The 25,027-nt window shown below is 48.7% G+C and overlaps 2 protein-coding genes across 4 annotated transcripts; one reads left to right on the top strand and one right to left on the bottom strand.

The window, feature by feature from the left end:
- Positions 1–2,045: 2,045 nt before the first annotated feature.
- PPP1R11 (protein phosphatase 1 regulatory inhibitor subunit 11) lies at positions 2,046–9,283 on the bottom strand. The gene is made up of 3 exons (XM_083160276.1): positions 8,957–9,283; positions 8,469–8,577; positions 2,046–3,208 (listed from the first exon to the last, which is right to left on the bottom strand). The coding sequence occupies exons 1-3, from the start codon at positions 9,032–9,034 to the stop codon at positions 3,036–3,038; spliced, it is 360 nt and encodes a 119-aa protein (XP_083016402.1). The 5' UTR covers positions 9,035–9,283; the 3' UTR covers positions 2,046–3,035.
- Positions 9,284–9,501: 218 nt separating this feature from the next.
- MGAT1 (alpha-1,3-mannosyl-glycoprotein 2-beta-N-acetylglucosaminyltransferase) lies at positions 9,502–24,299 on the top strand. Of its 3 annotated transcripts, XM_083160273.1 has the most exons (4): positions 9,502–9,741; positions 11,633–11,705; positions 20,827–21,718; positions 23,164–24,299. In XM_083160273.1, exons 3-4 carry the CDS (start codon positions 21,125–21,127, stop codon positions 23,914–23,916), a joined length of 1,347 nt encoding a protein of 448 aa, XP_083016399.1. In that variant the 5' UTR covers positions 9,502–9,741; positions 11,633–11,705; positions 20,827–21,124; the 3' UTR covers positions 23,917–24,299. The 3 variants fall into 3 exon arrangements, with proteins under 3 accessions (XP_083016399.1, XP_083016401.1, XP_083016400.1); XM_083160275.1 differs by lacking the exon at positions 11,633–11,705; XM_083160274.1 differs by lacking the exons at positions 9,502–9,741; positions 11,633–11,705 and adding an exon at positions 18,425–18,490.
- Positions 24,300–25,027: the final 728 nt, after the last annotated feature.

Raw genomic sequence — 25,027 nt, 5'->3', positions numbered from 1 at the left:
GAGAAGAAGTACCAACCAACCTGCTGCTAATTGGCATTTTTCGAACAGCCAGTGCCATGGCAATTAGGAGCAGATTAGCTGGTATTCTATCACTGCCCTAGGCTTAAGGGCCCCATACATCAGCAATTAATTGTGACAATTTTCAGATATGGAGATGATTGCCACAATTAATTTTAGATGTGTGGGCTCCCCCTTTTGGCAATCCCAATCAAAATCGCCAATCGATATTATCTGCAGATTTTTTTTATATGTGTGGGCATTCCCAATTCGTCTTCTTCATCTATTTACATTATGAACAGCAATCGATTGGGCAATTTCCAGATATGAAGATGCAATCTTTAGATGGAAAAATCTGCCGATCACTGAAATAAATCTGTAATGTGTGGGCAAAGTCAGATAGATTGTAAAATACATTTATCTGGCCAAAAAATCCCTGTATCTGGAAATCCATAAATTGTGATTGCTGATGTATGGGGCCCTTTAGTTTATCTGCCCCATGGTCCTCTGGGAACATGGACAGGTCACAGTTTCCAGATCACCCTGCAGGTGTGCGGTTTATCACCAACTGTCACAGTTTGAAAATCTACAGATAACCTGGAACACATGAGCAGTCTGGAGAGTCACTCATTAGACCTGCATTAGCTTAGACACAGCAGTTAGACCTCAGAAGAACACAATGTGGAATCCAATTGTCGAGCCCCATATCGCAACTGGATTAAAGAGGTCCTTTCCCTCCGCCGTTACTAGCCAGATTTTCAGGAAATTCCTGCTTGACCACAGGTGAATTATGTAGTACATCAGTCAATTTGATTTAACCATTTGGACTCAAGCATAGATATTGTTAAAACTTGGACTGCAATGGGGTAGTTTGGGAAACTCTGCACTTAGCCCATGTAAGCAGATATTGGTAACACATAGTGGGGGTTATTCTGGTTCACTCAAAGGCAAATTATCTCTCTAATGGACAAAACCATAAACCATATGCACTGCAGGAGGGGCAGATGTAACAGGTGCAGATTAGATTTGGTTGGGGTTTTTACTTCAAACTTCTATCTATATGGCAGTGTAGAAATATAGCAGCCAGTATTTACCCTGCACAGAAACAAAATAACTCACCCAAATCTAAAGGCCCCAATACACTGAACCGATTTAGTCCGATTGCAACCAGTCGGGCCATTAAATTGGACCAAATCGTCTGTCCCTGACATGCAGTCGGGTCCGATGCTGGGTCCTGACCAGGTGGTCGGACCTGCTGCCCGTCTGACCACCTGTCCGTCCCGGGACCTCCCTCCTGGTGGTGAGCACAGTCGTGTTATGCAAAGTGAATAAGCTTTCCAGCAATACGGCTGTTCCCTTTTTAAAATTCAGAAGCCCATTGTATTGCTGCTTGCCAGTTCTGCAGGATGCGGCGACATCACAAAAGTGCCTGTAGGCTGAGCATTACTGCAGTCAATGGCGGCCACCATCGGATTATTGGAGTAGGAACTGATTTTACTTCTATCGAATATTATCATTGCACCAAAAAAAAAAAATGGTGAAAAACCTGATGTCGGCCATGTGATCACCTACCACAGTCCTGTCTAACTTCTGCTACTGTCAATCTAGATGTGGCGGACTATCTTTAGGCGTCAAACTAAACGGGTTGGACCATAACATAGTCAATATAGACAGCTTCGATCCCCGGTAGCATAACCCACACAGGCCGATATATACTTTGTATGAACTCTATATCATGAGGGGATGTGTACAACCAATGTTTGTAAATGACTCTGCAGCGCTGCCAATGCCTGCCCCACCCCTGTAAGGGTAAGCCACCAACCCGTCTATTAGCTGCAGGGACCACTGACACAGACCTCTTAAATGAGGAAATTTAAATGCCCGCCCAGTCTTGACATTTGGGCTGACATATCTGGTGACCAACTGGTAAGCGTGTCTGGATTATCCAATCAGCTGCCGGGTCTGATTATGGCTTTATCTGGGGCAGATTGCACATTTCTGGGGGTTTTTTGGGTTCCCCACAATCGTATTAAGTCAGGACAACGACAGCAAACAAAAATATTTTTTTTTTTAATTCCCAGAAACACAGAAAAAAAATAAAAATAAGGAAAATAAAACAATATACAGATACTGTAAAAACTAAACTTAAAAATAATGATATTACTACTATCGAGGGGAACCAAAGTAATGGAATTGTTAAACTTAAAAAAGTACTATATACTGTAACTCAAGCAACCTGCTCAAACTTATGTACAAAGACAAATGTGTGCTTATGAATCAAGTGAAATGAGGACTTTAATGAGACAGATGAAAGCGCTGAATGGTTCGGGGTCTAGAACAGTCCCGTGGCGGTGACTACAGGAGATACATAGCGCAGTGCAATGGAAACAATCAAAAGTCCACAGCGACCAATCAGATGCGTTTTAAGTCTACGGCAAGATATACAATGAAAGCAATGATCTGATTGGTTGCTATGGAGGATGTCACACCTGCCTGTTACCATGAAGCAGGCATAAGCAGAACTCCTACAAAGCACTACATCAGTTACAATTCAATGGGGGGGTTCAGCCAAATCATTCTGCAGATGAGACTTGCCCAGAAGAGTCTCATTCATAAATACATTCAATAGCTTACATCATATTATACTGAGAGAAGGATCTGAGGCAATGTTGGCAAGCATAAGGGGACAGCAGCGAGGATGCGGAAGAACACAAACGGTGGGCAGCCAGCCACCGGAGCAGCAGATGATTTGGGAGGGGATGGGTCATGCACATACATTCAATGAGCAGCAGTATGGAAGAGAGGGACCGTGCGTTAACCTTGTCATATGATCCTATTACAGCAGTCTCATGAGACTTCAGCTCAACCTTGCTCTATCCATGGTCCCATCTCTCAGCCACGACACTGATACAGAACTGGGCACTCTGCTGCTGCGACTCTCACAGTCAGGAAGAGAGACAGTTACAAGACACATGGCAGCAGCGCTCATAAATAACGGCGATATGCAAGATGCACTGTCACTCTCTCTCCTGGCTGTCTCAGTGCTGCATACTGCCAGCACTCTCGTGGCTTGGCGGCGGCGTCTCTCTGGCCCCGGGTGTACCCTTCTTGTGGCCCCGTATACAGTGAGCGCTGTTGCAGCAGTCGTCCTCATCTTCACTTTCAGTTGAGCTTTCACCAAACGCCCTGGGCTTCTCGTAGATGCAGCAGCCTGTGGGAGGAGAGAGATGTTCACTGCGGGAACAGGAGTGGTAGCAGAGTGGACGGAAGGGGTAATGAATTATTGTCTGTCTGCGCAAAGACAGAAGGTATCAAACGGAGGGTACACCTGTCCTGCTAAGGTCGGTATAAGAAGTATCTCCCAGTCTGTGACCCCATTAACAACGTACAGGTGTACGTCAGTCTCACTAGAATTCCTCCAGTAATCATGATCTACATTTGTTTTCAATGCAAGCCCTCGCTGCCTACAGAAGTCCAGGTTGCCGAAATCTGCCCTAGACACACATGCCGTAGTGATAAATGGAAGGCGTGTTTGGTCCAGGTTTCTGGCCTATGCATTTTGGAACACCAGGAAGAGGTTTGTGATTGTTCTGCTGAGATCTTTCAGTCCTTTTTTGTAAAAGTCGGATAAGGGTTCCTGGGGTGTGGATGTGAGAGAGAAGGGAGGACTCCATCGACAAGGCCTACTTCAGGTCTTTAGGCCTCCAGCCTGAGAGCAGGCTAATTGCTGCCTGTATCTGTAAGCAGCCGATGACTAGGCTTAGGGCTATTCCACAAGTTTCGGTTTCTCCTGTACAAAAAAAAAGCCGGTCAAACTATGGGGGTTATTCTGGTTCACTCGCAAAAGGCAAATTCCTTCTCAAATGGACAAAACCATGTGCACTGCAGGTGGGGCAGATGTAATTTGTGCAGTGTGTTAGATTTGGGTGGAGTTTTACTACACAGTGAGATCTACATTGTAGTGTAAAAATAAAGCAGCCAGTAAATTACCCTGCACAGAAACAAAATAACTCACCCAAATCGAACTCTCTCTGCACATGTTACATCTGCCCCCCTGCAGTGCACATGGTTTTGTCAATTTGAGAAGGAATGTGCCTTTGCGAGTGAACCAGAATAAGGGCCTTTGTCTATTTTCTTGCCAAACTGCTCTTGCAATGCTCTTCACATTCAACGGTTTTTAGCTGGATTTAATGGTGTATATATATATATATATATATATATATATATATATATATATATATATATATATAAAAATAATACCTAGATCTTACTTACTGCTATGCTTGTCACATTAATTCTGGGGGCGGGGTTTCAATGTATTGTCACTTTGGGGGTGTGGAAGAGCTGCAGCTACACACCAAAATGCGATGGGCCCCATCTACCTGTGCAAATCACTGTCATGTCAACATGGCCCAGCAGAAGATAGATCCAGTTGGTACCTGGCGGCCGGACCATGTGTAGGGACCCGTACACTCTAAGTAATAATTTTAAACCCGGCACAGCCTTTACCTCTCTTGCTGTGTACACATGGGTGCTGAAATCGCTGGGAATATGGTCGCTGGCGACCATAATGCCAGTGATGGGAGTGTGCCGCGGCGATAAATCGCCGGGTGTGCGCTCCTGTTTTCAGCCCCATTCTAATCGCTGGTTACCAGCTGATTACATCTGCGGCACCGCCCGCTGAGGTTCCTTTTCATCAGCGACCATCTCTGGTCGCTAGATGAAAAGGAGACACTGAGCAATATACAATATATTGCTCAGCAATATATCTCCCCCCCCCCCCCCCCCCCCCGTGTGTACGGGGCTTCTGGGAGATCATAACACATCTGAAATGACCCTTAGGGTCTCACTGCCTGGGGAAACTGGAAGGTGACCTGAGACGGATTTACGGACTATGGCCATTATTCAGATCTCATCGCAGTACAAATTTGTTTAGAAAATGGTCAAAACCATGTGCACTGCAGGTGGGGCAGATGTAACATGTGCAGAGAGAGTTAGGTTTGTGTGAGTTGTTTTGTTTCTGTGCAGGGTAAATACTGGCTGCATTCTTTTTACACTGCAATTTAGATTTCAGTTTCAACACACCCCACCAAAATCGAACTCTCTCTGCACATGTTACATCTGCCCCACCTGCAGTGTGCGTGGTTTTTCCCATTTTACAAACAAATTTTTACTGCGATCAGGTCTGAATAAGGGCCTATAAGTCCTGTGCAAAAGCCTGCCTTTATGGTAGGTCCTGCCACACTTAAAGAGGGAATATATTATGTTTAAAAAGTGCCCAAACAAGCACAATAAAACTAGCCATGTCTACATTGTACCAAACACCTGGACTGAGCGCTGTATAAGGATGGGCCATCAACCCTTTATGATTCACAATCATTCATGGTTTATGGCCTATGTAGAATAGTTTTGCCATATGTGGGGAAGATGTCAAGCCTAAACCAATAGTTTTGTTTTTCTGTTTCCCCCATGGGGACGGGAGTCAAGGGCAGAGCACCCACCCCCCCCCCCCCCCCCCCCCGACACCCGTGAATCCCTGTCACCTTGTTTACATTGACCCACAGGCCAATCAGTCAAATAAAATGGATGACTATCGTTATGTACAAACATCAATGGTCATACATTGTATGACACCATCGATGGCCAGTTGCACTATTGCAATAGATGGCAGAGGTAACGATGGCCATAGCGATGTATTCCTGGCTGCTGGGTGAGAGAATTTAATCCAATAAACAAAATGGGTACTTGTTTCCTAGCACGGCCACACCGATTTACATCGGGGTGGTCGTGTCGGAAAAATCGGGTCGATCGCATCGCATGCGATTTGGTCGCATGCGATGCGATCGACGCGACCGACCGATTTTGGACCCGATTTTTTTTTTTTAATGAAATGTAAATCGGGTCCCTGGGACCCGATTTTACATTGTATTCAATGTAAAAATATTCCCAACCCCCCCAAATTTAACGGCGTACACCGCACCCCACGATAGACGCCAACCCGAAGCGTGGCGAGCGCAGCGAGCCCGCGAGGGGCGGCGGTGCGCGTCCTCCGACCTTTTCATTCCCCTACTATCCACGTCGGCGTGGAGTTGAGAATAAAATAGTGTGGCGAGCGCAGCGAGCCACCGAGCCCGAAGCGTGGCGAGCCCCGCGAGGGGACGCGGATACCTTCACAGGTAAACGCGTCCCTTCGCGGACTTCACAGGTGTCCGCGTCGCCACGGACACCTGTGAAGCCCGCGAGGGGACGCGTATAACTGTGAAGGTATCCACGTCCGCTCGCCACGCTTCGGGCTCGGTGGCTCGCTGCGCTCGCCACACTATTCTATTCTCAACTCCACGCCGACGTGGATAGTAGGGGAATGAAAAGGTCGGAGGACGCGCACCGCCGCCCCTCGCGGGCTCGCCACGCTTCGGGTTGGCGTCTATCGTGGGGTGACGACGGGGACATCTATAATGTGAAATGGGTCATATTGGCCCATTTCACATTTTTCACATTTTTTAAATATTTCAATGTCAAAAAATATTTTAACATTGAACCCGATGGAAAAATCGGGGGCATCGCGTCGTGACCATTGTTAATGGTCCCGACCGACGCGATGCCCCCGATATTTTACCTTTCCCGACACGATTTCAATGTTAAAATATTTTTTAACATTGAAGCCTATGGGGAAATCGCGGGCATCGCGTCGGTCGCGTCGGGACCATTGTTAACGGTCCCGACCGACGCGATGCCCCCGATATTTTATCCTAGCCGGCCAAATGGACCTGATTTCAAAGGAAATCGGGTCCATCTTATGGATCGTGTACCTTAACTAAAGGTACACGATCCATAAGATTTGTGGCCGTGCTAGGAAACAAGTACCACAAAATGTATTGATCCACTGCATTTATTGTTTTATTTATTTATGTTTATTAATCAATCATTTTGTACTCACAACTTATTGCAGGATAAAGGCCCTATACACTATGTAACTTCTCCTATAGGACAAGGCGCATACCATCCCCGCTGGTTAGTCCGAAGCCTTTCCGGGCTGCAGGATCTGCATGCGATTAAACCCATGTGATCCCCCGCTCCCTGCCGCCGGGAAGGATCTGACGCAGAGATCTAAAATGCTGCACACATGACATCTGGGTTCGATTCGATGTACACAGCACCACGCATCGGATAGGACGTCTGACCCAGTCTATTTGGGACTCTCACACCCATTTCTTGGTCCGATCCGCCGGATTCGGGTGAAATCCGGCCCAAATTGCATAGTGTATGGGGGCCTTCACTGTTCAGGTTAAATACTGCACTCACTAGAGAGAACTTTATTGTATAGCCAAAATGTATGATTTATAGGTGTGTGATAGATCTCACACACTTACAGAGATAGGAGGATGTCTATGCTGTAGATGAGAGGAATAACAGTTTCCATGGTAACTATATGACTGAATCCACTGCATCAACACCCACTGTCAGATGCCACCAAGCCCTCCTTAGACGTTTATGTGCTAAATGTAGCCAACCACAATGAGTCACAGAGCATGTAGCCCTTGCTGAGAGCCTGTCGGGCATTACTGTACCCGCTCAGCCATATTTAATGAGACAAGAGAATGGTTAGTTACCATGGTGACATGAGGAAGGGCGCTCGGATCATTATCTTTAGATTTACAAAGCACAGAAATATTGGCCCTTATTCTGGTTCACTCACAAAGGTAAATTTGTTCTCAAATGGACAAAACCATGTGCACTGCAGGTGGGGGCAGATGTAACATGTGCGGAGATAATTAGATTTGGGTGAGTTATTTTGTTTCTGTGCAGGGAAAATACTGACTGCTTTATTTTTACACTGCAATATAGATCTCACTTGGAAGAAAAACCCCGCCCAAATCTAATTCTCTGCACATGTTACATCTGCCCCACAGCAGATGGTTTTGTCCATTAGAGAACGAATTTGCCTTTGCGAGTGAACCAGAATAAGGGCCATTATGTAGCTCTTTACACAAATGGGTTCAGGACGTAAGCATATTACATATGTGACATGACCGTGAAGGTAAAGAAAGCAGGACAAGCAGAGGTGATCGTGTGCAGCCAGCTGTATATATCTGATGGTTTATTTTCCTCTATCAGCTGAGAATTCTTAAAGTTGTAGTATGACAATAATGGGAACAATACAGATTACAGGCAGCTGGGCTCTGAAGTAGAAGGTTGTATCCTGAAATCATATAGAACAGTATAGACTACAAGCATGCCATAAGTGTGAATACTGACACCCTGAAACTAACTGTCATACAGACATTTATAGAACATAGCAATGCCCTTTGTACACTACATGGGGCGTACACTCAGTGGGGATCCACAGCACCCGGGGAGTACATTCAGTGTGGATCTAGTTGTACATATTTCTACGTTTCTATAGGGTTCTATGATTTAGAATGGGTGTTCTCCATAAGGACACATGAAGACAGACCACAGACAGCGCTCACATTTGGAGGAGCGTCTTCCCAGGTTCTCGTTGTCCACGGTGTCACACGTCCACTCCACTTTCTTGTCCGGTTTCCTCTTCCTCAGTTTTAACGTCAGGGATCTTGGTTCCTGCAAAACATCCCGCAAGTCTGTTACCTGCGCTTCTACTATGATAGATCATAAGCACCAAAACCAGGGCGTTACCACAATATACTGCGTTACCTACCTGAAGCCCATAGGAACACATATATATATATATCTGATCACATGCCTTCATATACAGCCCTGTCACTATGCCACAACCTTTTCGCTGCATTTACCCTCCAGTACGGTCCTTGCCCCACCACCAGTCACCACACCCTACATACCCCAGGAGTGTAACAAGTTGAGATTTCAGTGGGGGTGGACAGCAAAGGAGGTTGTTGTGGTGCCAATATTACAAGTGGGGGCATGGTAAGATGACATTACACCCCACCCCCCCCCGCCCACATTCCAGGACGTCACTCACCGGCTGCGCCTCACTCTCTTCGGTCACGGTGCTGGATGCGGCCCCTCCCCCCACTGCCATCCCGGTGGATTCCGCCATGTCAGGGGGAACAGCTAGAAGAGCTCCAGCCGCAAAAAAATCCGGATCTGATTGCAGACAGTCTGTTTCCGCCTTGATCCGGCGCTCTATCCTTCAACTTCCGGCCTACTCGATGGTAGGCAGAACAGCTCCTGCCGTTTAGTCTCGCTGGTGTGAGGTGACTGACCCTACGCCCCGCAGCACACCGTTGTAGGTCACCCTAGGCCGGGGTCCTGTTATATTCGCTATGTGTAGCACATTCCCCCTGCCAGGGAACAACATGGCCGGCGCGTATCTAAGTACAAATGTCTCCACCTTCTCCTTAATGAGTGAAGGTAGCGGCCATTTTTTAGGAGACAAATAAAAAACGTTCGCGTATAAAACTGGTCACACATAAAATGTCTCCTCACTACAGACATGTTTGGGTGCACAGACGTCAGTTGGCGGGATAACCAATCACTGTCTTTCTGGGCGTTGGAGCTCGGCCAATCAGCTGCGGTAGCAGCTGCGTTTCACATGTGTGCGATATATCATCGGCGGCAGCTGTGTCGTCGCCGCCGCCGCCGCGTCCTGGCGGAGGGGCAAGAGAGGTGCCAGTTGCCATAGTGACAGCGTCCCAGTAATAGCTTCCGGCGGAAATGGAAACGACAGAGGGAAGGGGGGCAGAAAGCAGGGAAGACAGAGGCACCAGAGACCTGTGGCAGTGGATGGGATCACGTGACTTCGTGGTAGGTGCCCATGATGTCACCATCGAGCCCGTGACGTCATGACACCCTCTCCCCCTTTCCCTGTGGTGTCATACCCCCACTGTGTGTCCTGACGTCATCAGCCTATTTGTGTCTATGTGTGTCTGGTCTCCTCACCCCCTGTACTCACCTGTAGCCTCATTATCACCTGCCAGGGACCTTTCCCAGCTACTGTGGAATTACAAGTTAGAGGATGCACTCATAGCCTATGGCTTGTTATTGGTATCATGGATAGACCACTCTGTGTCTGAGACTCCAACTGTCCACATGTGTGCCAATGGCTGGGTGGCAGCTCTGCCCGCTTTGTGCCAGAACAGGTACCGGGGATAGGACATGGTGCTGGTATCCTTGGGGGTGGGGTAGTAGAAGATGTGGTACTGGATATGGTTTCGGTACAGTGAGGGGTTAGTAAAATATGGGGTACTGGATATGGTTTCGGTATAGTGAGGGGCTAGTAGAATATGGGGTACTGGATATAGTGTCAGTATGCTGGGGGTGGGATGGTAGAAGATGTGGTACTGGATATGGTGTCAGTATGTGGGGAGTGGGGGTAGTAGAACATGTGGTACTGGATATGGTGTTAGTATTCTGGGAGTGGGGGTAGTAGAAGATGTGGTACTGGATATGGTGTTAGTATGCTGGGAGTGGGGGTAGTAGAAGATGTGGTACTGGATATGGTGTCAGTATGCTGGGAGTGGGGGTAGTGGAAGATGTGGTACTGGGTATGGTGTTAGTATGCTGGGAGTGGGGGTAGTACAAGATGTGTTAGTATGCTGGGAGTGGGGGTAGTCGAAGATGTGGTACTAGATATGGTGTCAGTAAGCTGGGGTGGGGATAGTAGTAGATGGTGTACTGGATATGGTGTCATATGCTGGGGGTGGGGTAGTAGAAGATGGGGTACTGGATATGGTGTCAGTATGGTAAAGGGGTAGTAGAAGATGGGGTACTGGATATGGTGTCATATGCTGGGGGTGGGGTAGTAGAAGATGGGGTACTGGATATGGTGTCAGTATGGTAAAGGGGTAGTAGAAGATGGGGTACCGGATATGATGTCAGTATGCTGGGTGTGGGGTAGTAGAAGATGGGGTACTGGATATGGTGTCAGTATGCTGGGGGTCAGGTAGTAAAAGTCCGGGGTACTGGATATGGTGTCAGTATGGTAAAAGGGTAGTAGAAGATGGGGTACTGGATATGGTGTCAGTATGCTTGGGGGTGATGTACTAAAAGATGGGGTACTGGATATGGTGTCAGTATGGTAAAGGGGTAGTAGAAGATGGGGTACTGGATATGGTGTCAGTATGGTAAAGGGGTAGTAGAAGATGGGGTACTGGATATGGTGTCAGTATGCTGGGGGTGGGGTAGTAGAAGATGGGGTACAGGATATGGTGTCAGCATGCTGGGGGTGGGGTAGTAGAAGATGGGGTACTGGATATGGTGTCAGTATGCTGGAGGTGGGGTAGTAGAAGATGGGGTACAGGATATGGTGTCAGCATGCTGGGGGTGGGGTAGTAGAAGATGGGGTACAGGATATGGTGTCAGCATGCTGGGGGTGGGGTAGTAGATGATATATAACATATTGACTTACTGTCGACGCTATGACCCATTCACCATACACGCTGTCACTGAAACCGTAACTCTCCTTAAACTTAGATGAAAAGCATTAGATATAACAATACAGTGCAAATCCCAAGCGTAACTACTTACCAAGTCGGGAACATTCCGCACCGTGGGAAGGGGACGTGTTGGGAAATCTTTGCTTGATTGCCGTCAAGTGTAAATGACTTATTTGGTATATATAAAGTATTCACCTTTTTTAGGTAATTTGTGTCGCCCAGTGAAATCATGTGTGATGTAAGCATTTGCTTCTTTGCAGATAATGCTATGACATCACTGTGACGTCAGCATGAGATCACACAGATGCCTGCGGAGATGGAAAACTGGAGCAAGTAAGAACCAGGACATTTGTTTATAGGTTATAGATCGCCTAGGTCATCTATATACCATATAGGTGTGTACACACGGGATATAATCGCTGGCAATATGGTCGCTAAATCGCCAGGTGCGCGCTCCCGTTTTTAGCCCCCTTATGATCGCAAGCTCCTGCGACCAGCTGATTCCCTCTGCGGCTCCCCCGGCAGAGGTTCAGTTTCATCAACGACCATCTCTGGTCGTTGATGAAAAGGAGACACTGAGCAATATATTGCTCGCCCCCGTGTGTACACACCTTATTAGTTGTAAACAGAAGTGCAAAATGAACCCGAACAGAGAACAGGATTTATTTGTGTCTTTAGTAACATTATTTGCAGTACAATATGGGGTCTTCTGAGTATTATTCTTGGGGATAGAACACTGGGGTTCTTCTTCCACAACCGTGGCACGTCTGTCTTCCCTCTGAGCTGGGTTTCGGCATGTCGCATTCACTGACAGGGCTAGTATGTACATACGCCTTGGTGCCGAGTGCACAACAACCACTCAAGGCGTGCGTATATCGGACCACGATATCTAGCTTATAAAGTGGTCCCTGTTGTAGCAAAATAGGGTGATACAGAAAGAGAGGAAAACATAGTTCATAATACGCTGTTTCATTTGAATTGTGTTTAATAATTAAACATTTAACCGGGAACATAAAATACTAGGTGATTCATCGCGCCCTACGGGCGCTCTTCACACCGTCGTAAGGGGCTGCGCCCCCTTAATTTGTGAACGTTTGTATATGAGAAATATGGTTAGAATTGTATGAAAGATGCCCTGTATTGCAACTTAGGTGTCCGCGAATCGCGGGAGGGGGGGTCGCGGAGGGTGCCGCGAATTGCAGAAGGGGGGGTCGCGGGGGGTGCCGCGAATTGCAGGAGGGGGGGTTGTGGGGGGGTGGATGCTGCGAATCGCGGGAGGGGAGGGATTGCAGAGAATCGCGGGAGGGGGGTTACGGGGGCGGGGGTTGCGGCGAATCATGGTAGGGGGGGTCGCGGGGGTGTGCCGTGAATCACGGGAGGGGGGTTTCACGGGGTGGGGTGTCGAGAATCGCGGGGGGGGTGTGTGTGCCGTGAATCGCGGGAGTGGGGGTTCCGGGGGGGTGTGACGCGAATCGCCACAAGAAAAAAATCGACACAGAAAGGTCAACACATGTAAATGTTGACAAAGTGTGGCACTTCATTGGTGTCCATGTCGACACATGAGAATGAATATGGAAACATTCAAAAAATGAAAAAAAAAAACTTCAAAAACTCATGTCAACCTTTTTCATTGTCGACCATAGCCATGTCAGTGTTTTCCATGTGCAATTTAATTCTGGAGCTGCCGCGAATTGCGGGAGGGGGGGTCGCGGGGGTGGGTGCCGCGAATCGCGGGAGGGGGGGTTACGGGGCAGGGGGTTGCGGCGAATCATGGGAGGGGGGGTCGCGGGGGTGTGCCGTGAATCACGGGAGGGGGGTCACGGGGTGGGGTGCCGAGAATCGCGGGGGAGGTGTGTGTGTGTGTGCCGTGAATCGCGGGAGTGGGGGTTGTGGGGGGTGGGGGGGGTGTGACTCAAATCGCCACAAGAAAAAATCAACACAGAAAGGTCAACACATGTAAATGTTGACATAAGTGTGGCACTTCATTGGTATCCATGTCGACACATGAGAATGAATATGAAAATATTCAAAAAATGAAAAAAAAACCTTCAAAAACTCATGTCAACCTTTTTCATTGTCGACCATAGCCATGTCAGTGTTTTCCATGTGCAATTTAATTCTGGAGCTGCCGCGAATCACGGGGGGGTGCCGCGAATTGCGGGAGGGGGGGTTGCGGGGGTGGGTGCCGCGAATCGCGGGAGGGCGGGGTTCACAGGGGGTTCCGGCGGGGGGTTGCCGCGAATTGCGGGAGGTGTGGGGTCACGGGGGTTGCCGTGAATCGCGGGAGGGGGGGTTGCGGGGGGTGTGACGCGAATCGCCACAAGAAAAAATCAACACAGAAAGGTCAACACATGTAAATGTTGACATAAGTGTGCCACTTCATTTTGGTGTCCATGTCGACACATGACAATGAATATGAAAAAATTAAAAAAATTAAAAATAAATCTTCAAAAACTCATGTCAACCTTTTTCATTGTCTACCATAGCCATGTCAGTGTTTTGCATTTGCCATTTAATCCTGGGGCTGCTGCGAATTGCGGGGGGGGAAGGGGGGGTGCCGCGAATCGCGGGAGGGGGGGTGCCGCCCCGAATTGCGGGAGGGGTCGTGGGGGGGTTCTTTTTGCAGCGAATCGCGGGAGGGGGGGTCGCGGGGGGTGTTTTTGCTGCGAACCGCGGTAGGGGGGGTCGCGGGGGAGCGGGTGTTTTTGCCGCGAATCGCGGGAGGGGGGGGGGAGGTTTTGCCGCAAATCGCGGGAGGGGGGCGCTTACCTGGTGGCTGTGGAGTAGCAGTGCTGGGCAACATGGGAAGGCAGTGGGTGTCTGGCACTGTCTGTGGGCTCACTGGGCTGGTTCTCTGTCACATACCTCCCAACATGACCCTCTCCAGGAGGGACACAGTGCTCTGTTTCTAGACTTCCCCTTAATAAAGGTGTTCAGCACAGATGAAGGCAATCACACATTAAGAGGAAAGTCCAGGAACAGAGCGTTATAGACACAGACACCCACTTGAGTGACAGATGTAGCCAAATATATAGGAGATGTGCCACTGGCAGTGAGGCGGGATATGTGCTGCTGTCAGTGAGGTGGTGGGGTGCTGCTGTCAGTGAGGCGGAATATGTGCTGCTGTCAGTGAGGCAGGATCTGTGCTGCTGTCTTTGAGGCGGTGGGGTGCTGCTGTCTTTGAGGCGGTGGCGTGCTGCTGGCAGTGAGGCGGTGGGGTGCTGCTGGCAGTGAGACAGGATATGTGCTGCTGGCAGTGAGGCAGGGATATGTGCTGCTGGCAGTGAGGCAGGGATATGTGCTGCTGGCAGTGAGGCAGGGATATGTGCTGCTGGCAGTGAGGCAGGGATATGTGCTGCTGGCAGTGAGGCGGTGGGGTGCTGCTGGCAGTGAGGCAGGGATATGTGCTGCTGGCAGTGAGGCAGGGATATGCGCTGCTGGCAGTGAGGCGGTGGGGTGCTGCTGGCAGTGAGGCAGGGATATGCGCTGCTGGCAGTGAGGCAGGGATATGCGCTGCTGGCAGTGAGGCAGGGATATGCGCTGCTGGCAGTGAGGCAGGGATATGCGCTACTGGCAGTGAGGCAGGGATATGCGCTGCTGGCAGTGAGGCGGTAGTGTACTACTTTTGGGAACTGTGCAGTCATTGGAATGTGATGCGCTGTCGTGAGCTAATGTTTCTGATCATGTTACTGAGTGTTCTGTCCTTATGCCAAGCCACTTTATAATTATAAATGTACCGTGTACATGGTAAGCAGTGATTTTCTCTATCCAAGCAGCAATTTCTATGATTCTTTGTTTTAAAGAGAAGTAAAATAAAATGTAAGTAGTCTGCGTCAATTTATAATCTGGCTGACTGTAGCTGTTTGCTGATCAAACATTGCAGCATCCCGGCAGTCTCCTCATCTGTGCAGTTAACTCTGTCCATAGACGTCCACCTGCCCGGCTTCTACCACTTCTGCTAATAGAGGCGTTTCACATTGTCCGTAGACTTCCAGCTGTCCGGCTTCCACCACTTCTACTAATAGATGCGTTTCACACTGTCCGTAGACTTCCACCTGCCCGGCTTCTACCACTTCTGCTAATACAGGCGTTTCACATTGTCCGTAGACTTCCAGCTGCCCGGCTTCCACCACTTCTACTAATAGATGCGTTTCACACTGTCCGTAGACTTCCAGCTGCCCGGCTTCTACCACATCTCCTAATCATTGCGTTTTACACTGTCCGTAGACTTCCAGCTGAACGGCTACTACCATGTCTCCTAATCATCGTGTTTCATGTTGTCCATAGTCTTCCAGCTACTACCATGCCTCCTAATCGTCGTGTTTCACATTGTCCGTAGACTTCCAGCTGCCCGGCTTCTACCACATCTCCTAATCATTGCGTTTTACACTGTCCGTAGACTTCCAGCTGAACGGCTACTACCATGTCTCCTAATCATCGTGTTTCATGTTGTCCATAGTCTTCCAGCTACTACCATGCCTCCTAATCGTCGTGTTTCACATTGTCCGTAGACTTCCAGCTGCCCGGCTTCTACCACATCTCCTAATCATTGCGTTTTACACTGTCCGTAGACTTCCAGCTGAACGGCTACTACCATGTCTCCTAATCATCGTGTTTCATGTTGTCCATAGTCTTCCAGCTACTACCATGTCTCCTAATCGTCGTGTTTCACATTGTCCGTAGACTTCCAGCTGCCCGGCTACTACCACATCTCCTAATCATTGCGTTTTACACTGTCCGTAGACTTCCAGCTGAACGGTTACTACCATGTCTCCTAATCGTCGTGTTTCACGTTGTCCATAGACTTCCAGCTACTACCATGTCTCCTAATCGTCGCGTTTCACATTGTCCGTAGACTTCCAGCTGCCTGGCTACTACCATGTCTCCTAATCGTCGCTTTTGGCACTGTCCGTAGTCTTCTAGCTGCCCGGCTTCTACCATGTCTGGGGACAGTTAAGGAGGTAAAGCCATTGGGCAGCTTGTGTAGTTAACATTACTGCCTTGTTGCACTGAGGTCAATTCCAACCAGGAGTTTGTATAGTCTCCCCTTGCTTGTATGGGTTTGCTTTGGGTGTTCTAGGTTCCTCCCACAAGCCAAATATATTCCCATAGGTTAATTGTCTCCTGACACAAATGTGTACATGCGATAGGAAATCTAGAACTAGGCATGGATAGCTCCACTTACAGCTCAGGGAGGAAGGGTGGGATGTTGCTATGGGTAACCAGTCACATTGTATCTGTTATCTTCTAGGAGGTGGTAAATAAATAAGCAGTTGATTCTGATTGGTTGCTATGGGCGATATCCCATCTTAGTAAATAAACTCTTCTGAATCTGTGCACAAAGTACTACAATGCAGCAGTCACGTTCTGTTTTGCTTTGTATACAGACACTCACACAATATACAAGTGTCACATATCAAGTGGAACCTGCTGCGCTATATAAGAAACTGGCGACCGTGTAACCAATAACGCCAGCCCAGAGAGGTCCAGTTACAGCGCTGTGAGCGAGTGCCCAGCCAAACCAGCTTTACCTGATCAGGGAACCTGTTCTGTCACCAGGGGGAGGGGGAGCCCCCGGCTAATGTCGGTCATCCCATACCGGCCACGCTAATGGAAGTGATTTCAGGTAAACCTGACGGTGAGTCATTGGAAGCAGGATGAGAGTTTCTTATAATGTTCTAGGTGTAATGGCCCGCTGCATACCTGTGTGCCAGCGTCTGCTATATTTACTTACTAGCCGGTATTTATATAGCGCTGACATATTACAGGGGTTACGTAATCACTGCACATCAGTCCCTGCCCCAATGCACACTCCCTCATCCATGGCTTTGTCAGACGCTAATAAATGTACGATTATAATTAGTGTATATGGTGTCATATATTGCGCTTTATTAAGTGCACCTAATTGTCTGGCTGCAGCATTCCAAGGTGCACGCCCACTGCGAGTGTTTGATCAGACCCCCTTATGAAAACATTATGCACTGACGGATGCTCTAGGAATCCTACATTATGGAACAATAAATGCATCAGTGTCCAAACTAAGGGGGGCGATTCAGCAGGGATGGCATGTGCGCCCTCCTGCCCAGTTTTCCGATGTTTGTGGAAACTGTGCGTGGGCAGGACCCGCCCTGTGCGTGATGGGTCCTGCGCTTGTATCGCTGTAACGCAATTGCCTCTGTCTGTTTGACTGACTGGCAGAGGTGTTTGCGTAGGTGGATGGGATGGGGGGCAGTGTTTCTGGAAAGGGGGCGTGTTGCTCCCGTTCTCTGGGAGTGGCCAGACCAAGCACTGCGCAGGTTAGGCTTACTCAGGCTGACGATACAGAGGGAAACCTCCACCGATGGCTGTGATGGTTATTCTAGAACTGCACTCGCATGACAGTATTAGCGATCACAATAAATGAAGGTGCTTTTACACGCGTGTACAGGGTGACCTTATCATCTGCACACACGTGTACAAGGTGACATTATCCTAGCACAGACGGTGCAATGGTTAGCATTACTGCCTCACAGCACTGAGATCATGGTATCGATTCCCACCATGGCCCTAACTGTGCGGAGTTTGTATGTTCTCCTCGTGCTTGCGTGGGTTTCCTCCGGGTACTCCGGTTTCCTCCCACAATCCAAAAATATACTGGTAGGCTAATTGGCTCCCAACAAATTAACCCTAGAATGTCTATGTGCGCGTGTTCATGTGGTAGATAATATAGATTGTAAGCTCCACTGGGGCAGGGACTGATGTGAATGTTCAACTATCCTCTGTAAAGCGCTGCGGGATGTGTGTACGCTATATAGATAGAACTGGTAATAAATAAAAGTACAGGGTGACATTATCCTTTGCACACGCATGTACATGCTACACCAGATTGTACTTTACACACATATACAGCCACTGAAACATGACTTCCTACACGCAGTTTGTGTTGCATGTGACTGTTTCAGTAGTGTATAGCCCTGCGTGTCTCTCTTGGAGTGGCTAATTACAGGGCCCCTCCCCCTGAGGGGTGTCTCTCTCAGGTCTGGCTTTCTCTGTAATCAAATACTTTCAGCTGAGCTGACTTCCTGGAGAGAGCAGGAAGAAGCCAGAGACAGTCGGAGAAGCAGGGGCTAGGAGAGAGTGTAAGCACACGGGGCGCTGGGAGGGGAGATTTCCTCTATGGGGGAGGAGGTATGTGAGGAAAAGTTTGCTGGAAAGTTATGAGAGTGAGAGAGTTGGTCTCAGCGGAGCTGTGGCTGAGACCTGCAGGTCAGATTATTTCTCGTCCTCTTCTCTAATGCTGATACCCCCCCCCCCCCCCATTTCCTACACTCTTCTGTCTCTCACCCCCTTCTATAACGCTGACACCCCCCCCCCACCCCATATCCTACACTCTTCGGTCTCTCACCCCCTTCTATAACGCTGACCCCTCCACTCATATCCTACACTCTTCTGTCTCTCACCCCCTTCTATAACGCCGACCCCCCCCCCATATCCTACACTCGTCTGTCTCTCACCCCCTTCTATAACGCTGACCCCCCCCATATCCTACACTCTTCTGTCTCTCACCCCCTTCTATAACGCTGACCCCCCCCCCATATCCTACACTCTTCTGTCTCCCACCCCCTTCTCTAAAGCTGATCCCCCCCCCCATATACTAGACCTTCTGTCTCTCACCCCCTTCTCTAACGCTGACCCCCCATAAGGTACAACCTTCTGTCTCACCCCCTTCTCCTAATGCTGACCCCCATATAATACACCCTTCTGTCTCTCACCCTCCTTCTCTAACACCTTCCCTAATATACTACGGCTGCACTCTACCTTCTCTGTGTTCTATGTGACTGGTAGTTACCCTGTGGATATCGGGCTGTGGTGGAACTACAAGTCCCAGTCTGCTCTCTGTTCTCCCTGCTAGGCTATCTGTCCTGCGTTTCTATTCCCAGGTGTTCTCCCCCTTGGTCACATCATCATCCTTTCCTCTGGCTGTTGCATCTGTTGGAGCGATCGGCTAGTATTGCCTTTTCCTGCCAGCATCGCCCTCTGTACTCTTCTGCGTTGTGCAATGTTCTCCGCTGTAATCTTGTTTGTTTGCTATTTTAAACCCCTAATCCCCTATTAGAAGAGACAGATGCTAATCTGAGGACAGGCTGCGATACCGTGCCAGGAAGTGAGAGGCGAATTACGGGCGCCATAGACAGGCCGGTGGTCAGCGAGCTGGCAGCTCACACGTGTTACATTCCTGTGCTGAAGCGTAAGGTTCTGCACGTTCCTCGCTTCAGGGATTCACCTATTTTCATTAATATTTAATTTTTTTGCTCCTAAAAAAACAAAACAAAAAAACCCACTAAATTTTAGAAGTAAAGCAGCATGACGCCTCTGGGGGGTGGGGGCAGTATAGCTCACAGACATTGTGTGGGTCGTCAGCAGATGGCCAACATGCACAGGACCTACATTGACAAAGGGTGGACCTGGAGAAGGTTGACACATATATGTTTTTTTTTTCATGGGGATTTTCAATGTCCTCGATACGTTTCAGTCCAGGAGCCTTGCTCTGCTACCACTGCGCTCAGCACTTCACTGTCCCCAATCGGAGTCCACGTGGGTTGTAAAGTATAACATTAATAAAATAAGAAACCATCGGGAAACTGCATGAAAATCACAGCTGCGGCTATTGCGGAGTCAGCCTCACATTGCCGTAGTCAGGAATGAAACGCTTCACTTCAGGGCTGTGAGGCTGTAACGCCAACCGCTACGCCAACCGCGCTGCCCAGGTCAACTGTCTCTAGGTAGACAACTGAGTGTTCCTGCGTGCTGCTCTCGCATTCTGCCCGTTCTGTAGTAGCAGCACACACCTCTTATATGAACGCTGTGGGGGTGGGGGGGGGGGGAGGACATCATGGGTCGTTTACAAAGGGTCGACAAAAATGGTTGATGCAGAAAAAGGTCCAATTCTTTTTTTTTTTTTTTACTTTTTGGGTGTCTTTGTGTAAATCTTCCAACATGGACCCTGTATAAGTATACCGTGTCCCCTCACACTGCTTGCTGTTCTCGCCATGCATCCGGCACGGTGCCTACTTGGCCTATGCCCAATCTAGCGCTATGCCCTTGGATCGGGGAGTAAGAATAAGTCGGATTAAAAAAAAAAATCCATGGCGACCTTTTGGCAATGTTAACCTAAAGCACAGGTTCTCAAAGTCGGTCCTCAGAACCCCACGCAGTGCATGTTTTCCAGGTCTCCTCACAGAATCAAGTGAGATAATTAGCCCCACCTGTGGATCTTTTAAAACGTGTCAGTCAGTAATAAGTGCACCCGTCGGGTGACCTGGAAAACGTGCACTGTGTGGGGTCCTGAGGACCGAGTTTGAGAACCATTGACCTAAAGCATGTTGACCTTTGTCATAGATCTATTTGTATGTATGTCTCTATGTACACAGAGAGATAAGTAACGTACTGACATTTAATGTTTCCCGCTCTCCAGGTGGGTGGGTGGTGCGATTGTCCTGTCTGAAGAAGATCCATTAATCTGACTGCAGGCCAGACGTGTGGCGCCTGAACGGCCATCTTGGATCTGTACAGAAGACATTCATTACATATAGAGAGTTTACATGTAACATGAACTTAGCAAGCCTTTAGTTTGGTTCCGGGTCATCATCCAAGCACGAGCCGCGGATCCCACCACTCTGCCAACCTGCAAAAAAACCTTCCCTTGATTTGACCTTCACAAGCCAATTTGAGCCAAGACCTCCTTCAGTCACGGATTGGTACCCCCCAGGGGAATGCCGCGCAAGGTCAGCGTGGCGGCCTGGGGGGCGGCCCTCTTTATCTCGTGGAATGCCATTCTTCTACTCTACCTCATGAGCCGCCCAAAAGGCCCCGATGCCTTAGACCTTACAGAACATGTAATCCGACTGGCTGAAGAGGCCGAATCCGAGTTGGAGAAGCAGAAGGGGCTTCTCCAACAAATCCACCACTACAGTGGCCTGCTTAACCGCCGCCCGGCTCCACCGAATGCTGCACGTGGCCTCGAGCTCCCCCAGCGACTTTCCAATGTCTCCTTTCCGTCTGCAACAGCTGTGGCACCCGAGCCACTCTCCGCGGTGATTCCAGTGCTGGTCGTGGCATGTGACCGGCCCTCTGTCAGGAAGTGCCTGGACTCCCTGCTGAAGTATCGCCCCTCGGTGGAGCAGTTCCCCATTATAGTCAGCCAGGACTGCGGCCATGCAGAGACGGCAAGGGTCATTGAGTCCTATGGCCCCGCTGTCACTCATATTAAACAGCCTGACCTCTCTGAAGTCCTGGCCCCTCCAGAACACAGAAAGTTCCAGGGTTACTACAAGATTTCCAGGCACTACAGATGGGCGCTCAACCAGGTAAGTGTGTTTTGGAAAGACATTTCCATTTTATACCGACCACTCATCATGGACGCATGCGGTTTCCTGTTTGCGGGAGGTGGAACAGATTGTTTTCCCAAAAGCAGCTAAACTTGTAGTGTGTTCCTAACGCAGCACGTGATTGGACGGGGCCTGCAGCCAGTTAAACGCTCCGTTAAATGATCAGTTTCTGCAATGTCATTGGTTCCTGCTCCAGGAATGATGATACCGCTCCTATATTTGTAGTTTATTTAGCCCTGTCCGCATAGGTCAGCCATCTGTTGGGTAGGTATAAAAAAAACTGGGGAAACCTTTATGACATCCCAGAAGTATTCCAGCCTCCATCGGTTTCTGGAAGTCCATGCGTATTCAGAGCCAGATACAGGGGGGAACACCGCATACACAGCAGCTGAGTTATTGAGCGCATCTGCTGTGAGTAAATATGCTAATTCTGCAGGAGGCGTCCTGAGTAAATTGGAGATCTGTGATCTGCTGCTGTATCCAAGAACCCAGCAGCGCATCATCTGCAAGCGTATTAGACCCTCTAGTTTCTCAGATGGCCGTCTTCATTCCATAGTTGGGCCCAGTAAATCTGCATCAGAAGACTAAGGAGCCCCCGTGTTTACAGGAATGCTGCCCATCATCACCCTCATCCCATCCCATCGCCAAATGACATTAGCCTGTCCATCAGGCTGCAGCTTATGGGCCACTGCATGAGACAACGTACTCGCCCTGAAGGGATGTCTGCAGCTTCTGTGCGTATTCGCAGAACTCTGACTGCTTCTGTGCATGCGCAGAACCATCCAACATGTAAGATGGTGACTGGCTGGAAGTCAGCGAGGAGTAATCGGACTGCACAGAATTATAGTGTACGTCTCTGTAGGATGGGATGTTATATACTATGATAGTGTTCATTTTAGCACCCTGCATCTTTGAAAACCTTTGCAGTTACTCTTCCCTGCCTGGGGTGTCGCTCTTTGCTGTAACTTCTAGCACAGTCTGGTATGCCTATCAGTGCTGAAGTACAGGCCACACTCTGCTAGAACGGTGACCAGTCGCAGTCCTTCTGTTATTCACATAACCAGGAAAATATGGGGGGGGGGGGGGGGTGTCGTCAACTCTGGTATGGGCCATGAAAAGAAGGCAGGGCTCACAGGAGGACCACAGAGATCTAGACCAGTGATGGTTAACCTTCACACTCCAGCTGTTGTTGAACTACACATCCCAGCATGCCCTGCTACAGTTTTGCTATTTGGCCATGCTAAAACTGATACAGGGCATGCTGGGATGTGTAGTTCAGCAACAGCTGGAGTGTCAGGGTTAGCCACCACTGATCTAGACAGTGTGGATGAAACGTCATCTTTAGAAGGACTAGTGAGGATTAATATTACTAATGTACTAATGTCTCTTCTCTTACCCATATCCTGTGTTTGTTTCCTGCCCAGATATTCAGAGTCCTGGGTTACAAATCAGCCATCGTAGTGGAGGACGATCTGGAGGTGGCTCCAGATTTCTTTGAATATTTCCAAGCAACACATTCCCTCCTACTCCAGGACCCCAGCTTGTGGTGCGTCTCTGCCTGGAATGACAACGGAAAGGAGGCTCTGGTGGAAGCCAAGGGCAGCTCCATACTTTACCGCTCCGACTTTTTCCCCGGCCTCGGCTGGCTGCTGCTTTCGGGGCTGTGGGAGGAACTTGAACCGAAGTGGCCAGCAGCCTTTTGGGATGACTGGGTCAGGCGACCTGAGCAGAGGGTCGGCAGGGCTTGCCTGAGACCAGAGTTATCACGCACTCGAACATTTGGAAGAAAAGGGGTTAGCCAGGGACAGTTTTTTGACCAGCATCTGAGATTCATCAAGCTGAATCAGGAACCAGTGGCCTTTACTAAGATAGACCTTTCATATCTTCTGAAAGAAAATTACGACCCCTGGTTTCTGGGGCAGGTTTATGGAGCACCCAAAGCCCGAGCAGAAGAGGTGCTCCAAGGGCAAGTGCCCGGTGGCAGGACGGTGAGGGTGGAGTACAGCAACAGGGACACCTTCAAGGCCATGGCCAGGGCTTTCGGTGTTATGGATGATCTTAAGTCTGGGGTGGCTCGAGTTGCCTACATGGGAGTTGTGTCTTTTACTCACCGGGGTAGGAAGGTGTTTTTGGCTCCCCCTAAGGATTGGAAAGGTTATGACCCATCATGGACTTAAGGTGATCTGTGGTTGCTCCAGGTTTAAGGAGAGCATGGGTGTCAGGCAAGCGAGAGGCTATGTATGAGTGTTTTATCTCTCTACAAGAGCTTCAGAGGGTCCACTGTTTTTAGGTGCTATCTGATGCCTGGTCTCTGCCCAGGTTACCAGAGACCTGATAAGAACGCCAGAAACCACTTCGCTGAACGCCACTAATTCCAGTGCAGAAGCAATGGCCGGATCTACAGAGAAAGTTGCTGGAGAGATGACCAGCAGTGTTTGGACCTATGCACTCAGGAAGTGATCATCTCAGCCAACCGTGGTTCCCGGCCGGGGGGGACAGCTTGTCTCCTCAAGCCTCCTCATTTTATTACTTCACCTCAATAAAGTGACCTTTATACCCATCTGCGTCAGTCCTGGAGGCTTGCGAGAATAAAGGATGTCTTTGCACATATATAACGTGTATATGGTTTCCATATAAGGTTATTCCAGCGTACACAAATAACTGCTATATATTTTGTTATGGGGTTTATATTGTACAATTGTTTATATATTCAAAATGTTATGCAAGCGGTAATTCTATATGTTATTCAGAAAACAAGACGATCAATAGCCGCAAATAAAGCAGTATTAGTGGATATAGAATATAGCTAGTTAAAAGCCCATCAAATGATGACTTCTGCAGTGTAGTTTCACTTTGAGCTGTGACAGGTTTTAGCCCACAATCTGTCCACCCCAGTCCCTATCTGCTTCCACCACCAATAGCTGTCTTCACAGCTCCCCCTCTCCATATACAGCAAGTTTGAAACAGATCAGTGTCCCTGCGAAAATTGCATTCACGTTCTGTTATGACATCTTTTAGCACGTAAGAGTAATTTGATCTGTCGTGTGGCCTCCTAGTGGTCAGTGGTGGTACTGCACCTCACAGAGGCAAGGAGTAGTTAGCCTTTTTTTTATATATTATAATAATATATATCCTGCAAGTAAGCGGTTTCAAATATCATGTGCTCTGGAAAATGTGACCGTAAGTGAGTTATTTGCTTGTAACCTGGAACATGTGACCTGCTGGGTGGTCTTGTAACTGTGACAGTTATTTGCAGCAACTATTAAGCAGGGATTTTTTGAATTCTAA

Source organism: Crinia signifera, chromosome 9, assembly GCF_055691185.1.
Source record: "Crinia signifera chromosome 9, ASM5569118v1, whole genome shotgun sequence".
NCBI lineage: Eukaryota > Metazoa > Chordata > Amphibia > Anura > Myobatrachidae > Crinia > Crinia signifera.
Note: the sequence above shows the minus strand (reverse complement) of the source record. Positions and strands in the feature narration are given on the sequence as shown.